This window comes from Ochotona princeps, chromosome 11, assembly GCF_030435755.1.
Source record: "Ochotona princeps isolate mOchPri1 chromosome 11, mOchPri1.hap1, whole genome shotgun sequence".
NCBI classification, from domain to species: domain Eukaryota; kingdom Metazoa; phylum Chordata; class Mammalia; order Lagomorpha; family Ochotonidae; genus Ochotona; species Ochotona princeps.
The window spans coordinates 39,800,875-39,815,372 of NC_080842.1; the positions used below are offsets into that span (position 1 = coordinate 39,800,875).

Below are 14,498 nucleotides of genomic sequence, written 5' to 3' on the forward strand. Positions count from 1 at the left end.
TAGGGTTCAAACAACGTTTGGGTGACCCCGAAGAAGTTACAGTCTCATTGGTCCCACCTGCTTCTCACTTCTTTTTCCTCAGCCACACGTCATCTTCTGCATTACTGGGGTAGGCCAGGGTATGGAGGTGGCTGGGAGGACAAGCGGGATCCTAGGGTCCCTCTCCTCCCAGGACCTATCCAACTGTCTAGCACCCATCCCTCCTCGCCCCCTACATACTCCATGTGGATCTCACTGAACTGCCAGGAAACACTGCTTGGAAGTATGCTCTGAACAGAAGAGAAGACCCGGGACTGAATATTTAGGGTAAGCATTGTGGTTTTCCTGGGGAGCAACCAATGGGAGGGGAAAGCAATGCTTTCTCCATTCCTGCATCCCAGAACCCTGATGGTGAGGCCAGGACCTGTGTGTGTGCCAAGAGCAGATGATCAGACCCACCTGAAGCCAGCAGCACAGCAACCAAGGTCTTGATGGAGACAGCACCCCAGGACCAAATGTTAGAGTCTGGGTAAAATGTTATTGTTGGGCAGTGTGACATTCCTTTGTACTGAAAAACTGCTACTTTGCTGGGCCAGGAGGTGCCTGGACTTTGGGAGGATTCCGCCTTAGCGATAAATCTGTTCTTTGCTGCCTTGCAACTTTGTGAAGGCAAGGGTGCAATTTTTCTCCAGTCCCAGGAACCAGGAGGAAGATAAGGGTGTGAGAATGGGATGAGCCATACAGATAATGGGTATGGGAACAGAACAGGCTGCCTGTGCCTAAAGGTTGCTACTTTTGATGTATTTCCCAGCCCAAAAGGGCCTACATAAGCTTCTATCTTGGGCTTGTTCAGGGTCCGACCGCCCTGCTTGCCTGGCCCAAGTGCGGTCTGACCCCAGCATGCTGGCGCGATAAACTCTGTTTGCTGCTTGCATTACCAGCGAGACTCTTTGTCATTCTCTGGGGGTTGACTAGCTCACACCCTGATGTCCGGGGGCTTTGGCCCGGACTCTAACACACACTAACCCCAGGGTCATGGGGAGAGAGTAGAGTTCTTAGATTAATCCCTCCGTTCTCAAGCCCCTGCAGTGGCTCCTGACACTCACTCCCTTTGTAGTCTCAGGAGAAGCCTTACCTCCGTCATCGAGGACCCCCAATGAATCGTCAGTCTTGTGCCACAGCCAAGGAGACTTGTGCCCCATAAGGCCCAGGGGTCTGTCCAGCTACAGCCTTCCAAGCCCCAGGGGCCAAAACAGTGCCTAGGAAGTGCTCATGTTCACAGTATCCCAGCGACCCCATGCCTGGCAGAGGCAGGTGCGGAAGATGAGAGGCCAAGGGGTCATGGAAGTGACCTGGGATCTCTGGGTAGTGCTCTGGAGTAGAAACCTCAGATCTCCCATCAGTCTCTTCCCAGGGAAGCCCCAGCCATCCTGCAGACCCCTGTTAGCTGGAGTCAAGGTCAGAGCCTAGGGTCCAAGGCCCCCTCCGTGACAGGCCTTCCCTATATAAATGCTTGTTCAACTAGACTCTACTCTCCTACGTGGTGCTTGAAGGAACTCTGCCTTGTGATCTTGCTTTCACAAATCAAGAGACTAATTTGCTAGTCCATTTGCTAGCCATGGGCTTGGTATTCCAGTTGGACCAATCAAGTCTCCTCCCCAGGCCCAGGTCCTCCTCTGCAGAGCCAAAGGATGGGACTGGGTGATGCAGAGATGCATGGCCTCTCCACTGTGTTGTGCTTCTGTCATATTTGTCCTCCAGCAGACCAAACCTCTGAGAATGGCTGGGTGGTTTGGGGGGAGCAGGGGAGAAAGGAGGGCAGTGGGCCTACATTCCCTTCTGGTGTGACCCCTTTCCTTGCTACCCCTCCCTATTCTGGGATGCCTCCCCTCTCACTGTTGAACTTCTCATGCTTCTCTCCAGCCCAAGACAGATTCCAACAGCTCTGACTGATTCAGAAAATCCCAGACACAACCCAGAAAGCCCCAGGGTGGATGCACACACAAGACAAACTGCAGACCAAAGTGATAGGAAAGTGTGTAACAGAGTGAGGAAATGAAAACCACTTGAGTTAAGCTCAGGATAATGTAAATAAGTTTATATTTGAAAAATACATGGAGTTAATCTTTGTGAATTCTGAAGCAGGAAAGGGCAGAGTGGGAAGGTTGTGTGTGTGTGTGTGTGTGTGTGTGTGTGTGAACACACATGCACATAAGTGTACACACAGTTCTCAGCCCATAAGAGGAGCTGGATAAAGTGAGGGTGGCAAGGTCATTCCAGACAGCTGTACGGGGATGCATGGAAGCTTATTTGATGAAAGATCGCTTGTCCAAAAGCGAAGGGAGTTTTTTCTTATTAAGATTAAATGGTCCAATGGTGACGGCTCAAGAAATGTGGCTACTGCCACCAATACAGGAGTCCTGGCTTCCAATTGGTGCCCTTCCCTGCCATGCTGTTGTGGGTATTGGGAGAGTGGGAGAATGAACCAATTGATGGGATTTCTCTCTTTCTGCCTCTCAAATAAATGAAGATTTGTAAGCATATTCACAATCAGTGGAATGGTAATGACATATAGATACATCAACAGGAGCCTTTTACATAATAATAGTTACTTGGCAACAATGAGATGGGGAGGTGGAACAGGAAGCCAGCAGATAGGATGGTGATACAGAGAGCTGGAGAGACCAAGTTATGGTCATCCCAGAAGAGCCAGGAGCCCCAGTGCTGTGATGGGAATGTTAGAGCCCTAATCAGCAGTGTGATGGTGTTGTCAGGTGGGGGTTCTAAGGAGGTGATCAGGTCATAAGAGTGGGGCCCTTGTTGATGGTATTCATGGTCTCAGAAAAGAGATGCTATTTGTCATTATAGTGTATCAGATTGAACCTCTCCTGTGGTGCCTGCATCCCATATTGATGCCTATTCAAGAACTGGTTGTTCTACTTCTAATCCAGCTCTCTGCTAAAGCATGTGGGAAAGCAGCAGAGGACAGCCCAAGTGCCTAGGTTCTTAAGAGAGACCTGAAAGAGACTCTAGTTTCTTGGCTCCAACTTTGCCTCGCCATTGCAACCATTTGGTAAGTGAAACAGTGGATGGGAGACCACTCTTTCCTCTCTGTCTCTGCTCTCTGTAGCTCTGCCTTTAAAAAAATTTTTATTGGAAATAATAGTCCACCTGCTGTTCACTCCCCAGATAGCTGCAATGACTGGAGCTGAGTCCATCTGAAGCCAGGAGCTTCTTCCAGGTCTCCCACATGTGTGGCTGTCTTCTTGGAATTGCCCTTATGGAATACCTAAAAGCTGTTCTCTTTATATTAAGACATTTTTTTTAAAGTTGTGGACTGTTCCTTGAATTGTACCCTGAGAATGGGTGAGTTTTAGGGATGTAACCTACACCTTGTTGAAAACAAAGGTCCTGGGTTCCATTACCAGCCGTGTGGCCTTGTATAAGCCAGGTATTTGCTCCTCATGCCTCAGTCACCTTCCTGCCAGAACCCTGCCCCTCCCTCAGTAACAGCACCTGCATCAGATCAACCCTACAGCTTGTCATAAGGACCCACTCAAAAAAAAAAAATGACAGCCACAGCAAACGCCCCGCATGCTGGAAAGGAGGACCCAGATGGGAGGCCCCATCACAACTAGTTTTTGCTTTGATGAATGTGGAAGTTCAGGGGGAAACACCTCACGTGAGCTGCAGAGTGGGTTGAAGTGCCCCTTCATCTAGCCATGAGAAAGAAAGGTGAGCACAGCTCCTGCTCCATCACCTCACGGGCAAGCAAAGGGACCACATAACTATCTTGGAGAATTACTTTGAAAAGATGCCTTATGTTGGCATGGTTCCCAGCATATAGTAGGTGGTGACAGTGCCTGTTGAGCTATGGAGTCGTCCATCATTTGAGCACACTTTGGGGAGCCATGGTGGGTTTTGTTTGAGGGGTGAGGAGTGATGTGGGAAAAAGGCTCTTCAGGAAGGCTCCTCTGGCAGTGTGTTGGGGGCAGGAAAGCAAGGGTACAAGAGGAAGCAGGGCACTAGCTTATTATGAGTAAAGAGGGGAAAACTGGATTCTGAGGCACTAACCTTGGTGGTTGTATGGCACACATTTTCCCACTGAATCTGCTTTATGCCCTAAGGAGGTCTACCCAGGGACAGAATAGTGTAGGTCTTGGAGGTGAGCAGAAAATTCCAGAGTCCTGTAGGGCAAGACTTAAGAGAAGGATGTATAGGTAAGGCATGGCAAAGCAAGTAGAAATGTCACAGCAAATGCACTTGGGGATGTGGGGACACCTGGAATCTTGGGGAGGGGTGCACCTAAGAGTTAGCTAAGCAGAAGAGTTGCAAGGAGATGTGGGGGACTGGGGTGGGCTAGACAGGTACCTTTGGCCAAAGAGATGTTCTTAAGCGCGATCGAGTGCTCCCAATCCTTGAGGCGCAGGTCCTCGGTGACAGTGTTGAGCAAGGCCAGTTCCTGCTTGAGCTGAAGTTCCATGGCCATGTGCACCAGGCGCATATGACGTGTGTCCTCACTGGCGTTGCTCACAAGCACCTGCAGGTCCTGCAGACGCGTGCTGTGCAGGGCCACGTCGTAGGACAGGCTGTGGTTGAGGCCACGCAGCGCACCACCCATGTCAGCCAGCTCCTCGCCCAGGCCGCCCACCCTGTGCGCCAGCCCATCCAGTAGGCCCGCGTGGCGTTGCAGCAGCAGCTGACTGCGATTGCTCTCCACCTGCAGCTGGTACAGCTCCAGCTGCGTTGTGTCGCTCTGCTGGCCAGTGTGGTCACGTAGCAAGGCCACCGCCTGCTCTGTCTGTGCCGCCTGAGCTTGTAGCCCCCACAGGGCGCCCTCCAGTCGCTGCACGGCCCCTGCCAGTGCCAGAAGCGAATCTGTCTGGTTCTGCAGTGCATCCTGAACCTTCCATGCTTGCTCCATCAGGTCCGCCTGTAGCAGCCGCAGCTGCAAGTCCCGAAAACTCTCATTTAGCCGGTTCACGTGCCGAGTTAGGGCCTTCAGGTCATCCGGGGAACTGCGGGGCCTGGACACTGCAGAGGAGGAGGGGAGATGTGAGCACCACTGCCGAGGGAGGTCTCGATCTAACAGGAATCAAGTCTGACTGAAGCCTGGCATTCAGTTGAGCTCCAGCCAGGAAAGAAGAATGAAAAGGCAGAAGTGGCTAAGGTGGAGCGCTTTCACAGGCCCCAGGCATTGTGTGACCTGAGCCAGTGGAGGGAGATCCTAAATTCACCTGCTCATTTGCATCACCTGGCCAGGTGTCCCACCTGCTGAAAAATATGATTGAATTGCTCTAGGGTGTGGCCTGGCCTTTTCAAAAGAGCTCAACATGAGTCTGAGGTGCTGACATGTTCAACTAATTGCCGAACTGCCTATCAGGTGGATGCTGGGGAAGCTGTCAGTTTCTCATACCTCAAAGGGGTGACAGTAGCAGCAGCAGTTTAGTGTAGGACAGCTTGAGATGCCTGGGGTTGTGATTCTGTCAACTTCAGGAGGGAAGTTCTTCTTAGGTCCTCCCTCACCCTGTTTATATGTGGAAACTTCATTGCCAAGATGACAGTATTAAGAGGTAGGGCCCTCAGAAGGGCAGAGCCCTCATAAATGAGATCAGTAGCCTTGTAAAAAGGGGCCGAGGGAGCCGTTGGCACATAGGACTTGTCAGCTATGGGAACCAGGCCCTGACTAGCCCTGAATTTTCTGGCAGTCTTGGCCTTGGATTTCCAGCCTCTGGAACAGTGAGCAATACATTTTAAAAAATGTATTTGTAAAGGAAAGTGACAGAGAGATTTTCCATCTACAGGTTCAATACCCAAGTGGCCCAAATGGCTATGGCTGGGCTAAGGTGAAGCCAGGAATCCAAAATTCCATCCAGGTCTCCCACATGGGTGGCAGAGGTCCAGATGATTAGGCTATTATCCTCTGCCTTCCCAGGAGAGTTAGCAGGAGGCAGGATTGGAAACAAAGTCGTCATGATCTGAGCCAGCACTCTGTTCTGAGATGCCAGCATCACAGCGGAGGCTTAATCCACTGTACCAGCCCAGCAATATAATCCTGTTGTAAATTGTGCAGTCTGTGGTGTTTCCTTACAGCAGCCCAAATGGTAGATGGAGACTGTGCCATCCTTATTCCCCTTGTATGGTTAGAGCTGTTGGTATAGCCCACGGAGCCAGGACCCCAGGGCCTTGCTGCACACATGTGGCAGCCAGGAGCGATCGAGGTGGCTGAAGAATGCTTCCCTAGTCATCTACCTCTCCCTCTTCTGTATCGACCAGCCTTCCTCCTAGTTCCCCTGTTTCCTTCCTCAACTAATGACCACCTTGGGTCTTCTCTACCTTCTCCACTTGGAGCCATCTCCTGCTTTTGGCTAATGGGCAGCAGTTGGTTTCACAACCCTAGGAGCAAGGACATGAGCCTCGTCTCCTTATTCTAGCCTCCCTGTGCTCCTTGGAGCCTGGGGACTGCCGTGCTGAGACCCTCTACAAACCCTGCCAGGAGAGGCCTAGGATGCTTATTCCCTGGCTTTGCTTTGTGAACCAGGGACATGGCATTGGTAGTGGAGGTCAGACTGGATAAGAGTTTGGGGTAGAGAAAGCATAGAGGGAACTGGGCCTGGAAATCTTGGAATGCAGAGTACCAGGGAACTTGGTTTCTGGCTGGTTCAAATAGCTAGAAAATCTGGACAGAATAAATGGTCTTCCAGAATGTCATATTGAAAAGGAAGGAAGGAAGGAAGGAAGTTGGAAGGATTCTGGGGCCACATGAAGACCAGCTGTGGCAGTTCCTCACAGAAGCTTCTGGAAGCTCAGAACATTTGAGATGATTGCCTTGGAGATGAGCTACTTCTAGTTAGTAAGGGCTAAATGGGCCCCTGTAATTCTGTTTCAATTTCTTCTGCACCCAGAATTTTTTTTTTATTTTTAAAAAGGATTTATAAAAGAATTACAGAGAGAGGGAGAGACAGAGAGAACAGGGGATCTTCCATTCACTGGTTTGCTTCCCAAATGAACACAATGGCCGGAGCCAGGCCAAGGGCTTCATCTGGATCTCCTACATAAGTAGCAGGTGCCCAAGCACCTGTGCCATCTTCTGCTGCTTTCCCAGACACATTAGCAGAGAGGTGGATCAGCAGGAACTCAAACTCACACTCAAGAAGGATGCTGTTGTTACAGGTGGTGGCTTAACTGACTGTGCCACAACACTGGCACCATCCCAGAATATAATCCAAGAAAGTTACATGGCCAAGTGGTTATTACACTTTCAGTTAGTCTGGGTGCTGGAATGCTGTGCACGTGCCTGGACTTCACTTTGCTTTCCCCCAGTTTCAACTTATTGATGCTGCCCTTTGAGGGTAAAACAAAATTTTTACCCTGCCTGAAAAACAGCACTTCAAAATTTCAGACTTATCACATCAGGTTACACAGTAACTGTTCTAGTGGAAAACCTTTGATTCTTTCATTTCTTTTCTCATGACTAAATCTTCTCACATTGCCTTTTGTCAGTACAGATTCCAGTCTTGCAACCTCCCTTAGCAGGTGGGGCTTCAGCAAAGTGAGGTTTTCCAAGGTGTGGACAGACTGGGCAAGCGCTGGGGAAGGACTGCCTCTACATGGCAGGTGGGGAACAACCAGCTTGATGGTCTCCGGTTAGTCTCCCTCACTTGAGAGAGACCCATGGGAGACCCATGGCCTCTCAGAGGCAGCAAGGACACGCGCTGAGCAATGTCAGTGCTGGCTTTACAGTGGGCCTGTGCCTCACTGGGAAAACTGCACAGCCTCCTGAATTGGAAGCACAGGGCTGCTTGGAGGCCACATTTGTCCATCATGGGCACCGTTTGCTTCCTCCCCTCTCTCTCCAGGTCCCAGCCTCCTCCTTTCTTCCTCAGGTGGTCCCTGTGCCCACCTGGCCTTCTGTGACCTTGCAGGGCCCTAACCCTGCCCACCAGCCAACTCTCTTGGGCACCTAATGGTTCAAGGTTTTCTCTCTGCACAGGAACCTGCACTGGAATCTTGTTGGTGGGGAGACGGCTGATGGTCAGCTCCCTTTTCTAGATAGTCCTTGTGGGGACATTATGTTGTCCATTGCACAATCAACATGAACATGCACCCAAATAAAGGAAAGGAAAATTCTTCCATTACTCCACAGCTTCCAACAATGCACAATCAATCCTTACAAGTTGATATCTGGGCTCCGCCTCCCATCCGTTATTATTATTACTATAATTACTTCTTACCATTTCCAGTCCTGCTTCTTGTTTTGATAATCAAAATTCTGATGATTCCAAGGGACTGAGGAAACATAGGCATGCCCCTGCTGTTGCTCAACAGTCAACACAGGACATTGCTGTGGCCACACATGTCACAGCTTTCTCCACATGTCAAGCAAGCAAGTGATTATGCATAGATGCCAGCTGGGTGTCCCCTAACTCCATTTTAACATTGTCCAAGTAGAACTAGCGTTGCATCCCACAGGTGGAGAGCTCAGTCCCTAAGGCTGCTCCCACTACTTCTGATGCCATCCTAAGCTCCAGTTAGCTGTCCTTGTGACAGACTGGTGGTAAGTCAGGGTTCCCACAGCTCCCACACTTGGGTTGGTAATTTGCTGGAGTGGCTCACAGAACTCAGGAAAACGTCCATGCTGATGTGTTATAAAGGTTGTTACCAAGGATATGAATGACGAGAAACACAGGGCAAGGTATGGAGTAAGGGGCATGGGCTTTCATACCCTCTCCAGCAGCCCAAGCTCCTAGCACCCCCACTGGTCAGTGGTTCAGTCTTCGAGCCTGATCATTTTAATGAAAATTTAATTCTGCAAGCATGATTGACCACATCATTGGCCACTGGGGATAAATTCACAGGTTGAAAGACCGGCCCTCAACTTATACCTTGGTCTTTCCACTGAAGCCCAATCCTGGAGCTGCCAGTAACCAGCATCAAAGCAACTGGGATCACTCAGCAGTTTCTAAGACCTTCAGTCTGGAAATGGAGGGAAGAGCAAATTTATGTTTTACAGACTCACAGATATGCATGGCAATTGACCCAGTCTTTTAGTGGTGCATCAGTTTCAATCATGGTAAATTAATGCAAAGAATTTCACCCTTGTGAAATATTTCCAGACCAAAAATTCCTAGAAGTTAGATGAATAGGTCAAAAGGCCTGGGAGTTTTTAATGACTCTTAATTCCAGGGGCAGGTGTTTGGCACAGAAGTTGTGGCATCTCTCAGGTTGCCTACATCCCATGTTGGAGTACCTGAGTTCCAATCTTGGCTCCAATTCTTGCCTCCTGGGGAGGAAACAGGTATGGCTCAAGTACTTGGACCCTGCTATTCACACAGGTGATCAGTACCAGGTTACTGGCTCCTGGCTTTGACCCGGCCCTGCCCTGGCTCTTTAGGGCATTTGAGGAGTCAACCAGAAGATAGGAAATCTCTCCAAATGTCTCTGCCTTTCAGAATTAAAAAAAAAATTCTTTAAGATTCATTCATGTAATAAGCAGCTTTTAAATCTATTTTTTAAAGACTTATTTATCTTTATTGGAAAGCCAGATTTACAAAGAGACAGAATGAAGGATCTTCCTTTGGCTGGTTCACTTCTCAAATGGCCTCAATGGCTGGAGCTCAGCCGATTGAAGCCAGGAGCCAGGAGCTTCTTCCAGATCTCCCACTTGGGTGCAGGCTCCCAAGGCTTTGGGCCGTCCTCAACTGCTTTCCCAGGCCACAATAGGGAGCTGGATGGCAAGTGGAGCAGCCAGGACATGAACTAGTGCTTATATGGGATGCTAGTGCTTGCAGGTAGAGGATTAGCCAATTGAGCTAGTGCAACAACCCATTTATTTATTTATTTATTTATTTATTTATCTATTTATTTATTTTAAAGACAGAGTGAGAGAGAGAGAAAGAGATCTAAGATCTGCCAGCTCTGATTCACTCCCCAAATGGCCATAATGTCTAGGCTAAAGCCAGGAGCCTTAATTCCACATGGGTGTAGGAGCCCAAACGCTTGGGCCATCTTCCACTGCTTTACCAGGTTCATCATCAGGAAGTGGATTGAAAGCAGAGCAGTAGAGATTTAAGTCAGTGTCCCTACGTAATGCTAGCATTGCAGGTGGTGACTTAATCAGCTTCACCACAATACAGGTCTCAATAAAGTAATCTTTAAAACATTTCATTGTTTATTCCAAAGACATTATGTCAGAGAAACAGAGAACAGAAGGGGGTCAAGTGGGTAGGAACAGGGGAGAGAATCTTCCATCTACTGGTTCATTCCTCAGATACTTGCTAGTATCTGAGAAGGCAGAAGTCAAAAGCCAGGAACTCCATCCTGATCTCCTACATGAACAGCAGGAACCCAAGCACTTCGGTTATTATCCACTTCCTTCCCAGGAACATTGGCAGGAAGCTGGATCAGAAGTAGAGTGGCTGGGACTTGAGCCAGTACTCTTATAGGGGATACCAGCATTGCAAGTGGCATTTTAACCTACTGTACTACAATATACGTCCCAAATAAATTTTTAAAATTTCAGCCAAATTATTTCCACAAATTTACATTATGGGCGGCTTAATGTTTCCCACATGCCCCTCAGGTCTATTCTATTCTGGCCACTTCTCACTGCCTCCTGTGAAGAATATATACTATATACGGAGTCCTAAAGACCTTTCCCTACACCCCATGTGGGCAGCGGAAACCCTTCCTGACTCTGTGGTGGACTGAACATCTGCACCCCTCTCTGCATATCCATACATGGGGAGTCCTGCTCCCTAATGTAACTGGATTTGGATCTACAGCCTAAAAGGAAGCCATTCAGTGAAGAGGCTGGTAAGGGTGTGTCCTAGTCCCCTGTGACTGGGACTATCACTGGTGTTGTAGTAGGTGGTGTAGGACACACCAGGACACCAGGAAAAGGGCCATGTGAGGACACAGGAAGAGTGTCTTGTGCCAGCAGGGAGGACAGGCCTCAGGAGGAACCCAGCCACCAGCGGCACCTTGATCTTCACAGCAGGATAGCAGCTATTTGCTGTTGGAGCGGCCTGCCCTGGCCTCTGGACACTCACATGGCCCCTGGGACCTGCTGACGCACGGTCCCTCTCCTGGCCCCAGAACATCCACGGCTTGATTACTTCCCTGCATCAATTTTGTAATTTGCAAGCTCCGTGCTCAGCAAAAACAGAGTTTTTGTCCAAAATAGCTCAGGGGAGTATTTCCTTGTTTCTATAATGTCTCTCTTGACATGTCCCTGTGGGTTTCATTTGTTGCTACTGTGGCATCTGTCCCTCTGAGGGCCCAGTGCAGACTAGCCCAGGTGCCTGGAACTTGACCCTTACACACACACACACACACACACACACACACACGTCCTACTCTGAGCAACCCCACAGGGATAGAGGAGACAGAAACAGGCAGGAGGTGGAGCCTTCATCCTGAGCTAACAAGGGGGTCATGGGAGGTGGAAGTGCACAGAGGCTAAGTGCTACTGTCCCCAGGGGGACCTCACCAAGGAAATACAACCTCCAAGATCAAGTCATCAGCAGTACCAGGAAGATGACTGCAGAACACTGGATTCCAAGCTTGGGGCCTTATGCAAAGGTGCAGACACTACATCATGAGGCCAGGCCTTAGTGTTCTCCCGCATCTTTGGAGGTCAGGGACCCCCTCATTGAAGTCTGTGTGTGTTACTTTAAGTGCTAATGCTCTACTGATAACTTGTTCGTTAGGAGATCCTAATGAACATTCTTCACTGCTTTGACAAGAATTGCCCACTGAACTCCCAGCCACCGTGACCTTATCTGAACAGCACAGGCTTGCAGACTGCCTGAAGAAGTCTCCCAGGCACACACTGCCACAGATACGTGTGCATGGCAGCTGCTCTTCAGCCCATTCTTATCATCATGTCCTAGGCATTCTGATTCTTGCTGTCCTCATTGGTCACTGACCTGAAGGAAAGGCAGGACCTAGGCTGGGCCACAGAAGGAGCCTGGCTCAGTGCCACTGTCTCCTGGAGTGGTAGACTTAAACTAGTTTCCGAAGGACTCTAGTTGGGTTTTTTCTTCTGGGAAATGTTGATACCACCTGCTGGCAGCATGGACCTTTGACACCATGCTTTCCACCAGGGCTCCCCTAGGAGGAGAGGAGATGCTCCCTGCTGCTTCACATGCAAGGGAAGAGAGTGGCAGGGCTGCTGTCATATCCTGCCACCCTCCTGAACTTCCCCATCCAGAAATGGGCATGGCAGTCCCAACTTTGAAAAGGTTACTGAGAAAGGAAAGGAAGCAATTTCTGGTAAGGGATTAAAACCACATTTAGCATACAGTTGGTGTTTACTAAATGTCATCTTTCCTGCTGCACCAGTTTGGACTTTAGCCAGTGGCTGTCTATCCCAGAAAGAGGTTTAGAGGACAGAGTACCAGAAGACAGGGTAGATAGCCTGAACTCATACTTGTTTTGTGCTTCATCCATTTGTTTTCTCGACGTCCTGAGCCTTTATCAGCTCATCCTTCAGTAAGACTACAAAGACCAGCCCTCCTCACCTTCCAAGGTTAGTTAGGCTGAAAATTAAGTGAGGTAACACATACGGAAATCCATGCAAAGGGTTATGAACACCAGTGTGTAGGCTTTGGGAAGCTAAATGCCTAATACAATGCTGAGCATCCCTCTCCCTACCTCACACATTCATATGTGCCTAGCTGGGGTTGTGGGTCTGCTTGCAGCATTTAGAGAAAGCACTGGGTCTAAACCCTCATAAAGGCTAACTAGGGAACAGAGCAGACTTGGGTGGCAGGCACCAACAAGGAAGTGGCTGGAGCTTCCCACCTGGCCACAGCCACTGATACATTCATCATATACCACCACAAACATGCATTCATGGGCTATTAGTATTCTGTAATCAATACTTATTCAGAATTCAAAGTTGCATCCCAACTGCACTTCTCCAAGCAGGCTGACTCCAGCAAAGTTTTCTCATGAAGAACTCACTCCTTGTAAACCTCACTTCCTTGTGTGTCCGACCATTCACAATCTCATTCTCAGTCTGCTACCTTTTCAGTTGGTATAGCAATGGGGTTAGGAGCTGAGACCTTAGAATCAACCTGTGGGGCAAAGTCAGTTTCCAGCATTTACTGACAATGACTTTGTGAGTTGTTTACCATCCCTGTCTTAGTTTCTTTATTTGGAAAATGAAGATATCAGCAATACTTACAGAGTTGTAAATGCCAGCCATTATTGTTATTCTTTGATTTATATTGATATTTGTGAAAGTATAAAAGTTGAAGAATCAACTACATATGCCAGGCAGAGAGAAAGATGAGCTGTTTGCACAAACACGAATTAAGAGAGTCACACTCAAGTAAGACTTGTTCCCTGTTGAGGACAGCAAACATCTGGAAGGAATCAAATGAGGGGAGGATGGGAGGTGGAGGAAGGGAAGCAGAGAACACACTGTGACTGCTGGGAGGAGATAATTCATCCTGGAGTGTGTAAGTGATCCTTAAACAAGAGGACCATTCTAGGCTATTCCTGCATGCTCTAATGCCCTGAGGATATTTCCGCCACCCCCACCACAGCTGTACCCCACCAAGTCACGTACTTTCTGAGTAGCCTGGTTACCTAGAACATCTGTATCAATCCTATGAGATCATGCATCATCTTAAACAGGGCACTCGGGAAGCACAAGTAAGAAAAGAACACAGCACCAATTGCTGGCAGAGAAATTAGCAAAATGAACATTGTGACACTCAGTACAGTGAGGCTGCATTAAGATTTGTCATAATTCAGGGGCCCAGCACAGTAGCCTAACAGCTAAAGTCCTCGCCTTGATCGCACCAGGATCCCATATGGGCGCCGGTTCTAATCCTGGTGGCCACGCTTCCCATCCAGTTCCCTGCTTTTGGCCAGGGAAAGCAGTGGAGGACGGCCCAAAGCCTTGGGACCCTGCACCTTCTTGGGAGACCTGGAAGAAGCTCCTGGCTTTGGATCAGCTGAGCTCTGGCAGTTGAGGTCGCTTGAGGAGTGAATCATTGGATGGAAGATCTTTCTCTATGTCTCTCCTCCTCTCTCTATATCTGTTTTTCCAATAAAAACAAATAAACCTTCAAAAAAAGATTGTCTTATTTCAAAAGCTGAAATGAAAATACAAATTAATATAACTTTTGGAAAGTGGTTGGGCTAGAACATAAAAATGTCCCTGTCTTAAACCAACTAATTCAACTTCTGGGAATTTAACGTTCAGAAAGATTTCAAAAGAGAGGGAAAGCTTTGTGTACTTATTTACCATGATGGTGAAAGATAATGGGAAAATTACAGTGTGTCATCTTGCGGGGGGTAGGGGGAGCTCTTTCTCAGTCGTCACAACTGTAATTGTGAAAGATGGGAAAAAGCTTATAAAGCAATTATAGTAATAATAATAAATGAAGAGGGACCCAGAAATCAAATTGTAAAGATTGAGTGTGCATATGGAAAGGACTGGGAAAAGAAAATGAGAAGAAAACCAGCATACTCTGTTGGAAGCTGTGGAGTAATGGAAGAAT

General features: G+C 48.5%; 1 protein-coding gene across 1 annotated transcript in view; it reads right to left on the minus strand.

Annotated features, from left to right (window-relative positions):
- Positions 1–14,498, minus strand: part of SCARA5 (scavenger receptor class A member 5) — a 101,254-nt gene that overhangs the window by 37,592 nt on the left and 49,164 nt on the right. Inside the window, exon 4 of the mRNA XM_004579088.3 lies at positions 4,351–5,013. Within this exon, the coding sequence (XP_004579145.2) occupies positions 4,351–5,013 (663 nt within the window). The remainder of the gene's footprint in view (positions 1–4,350; positions 5,014–14,498) is intronic.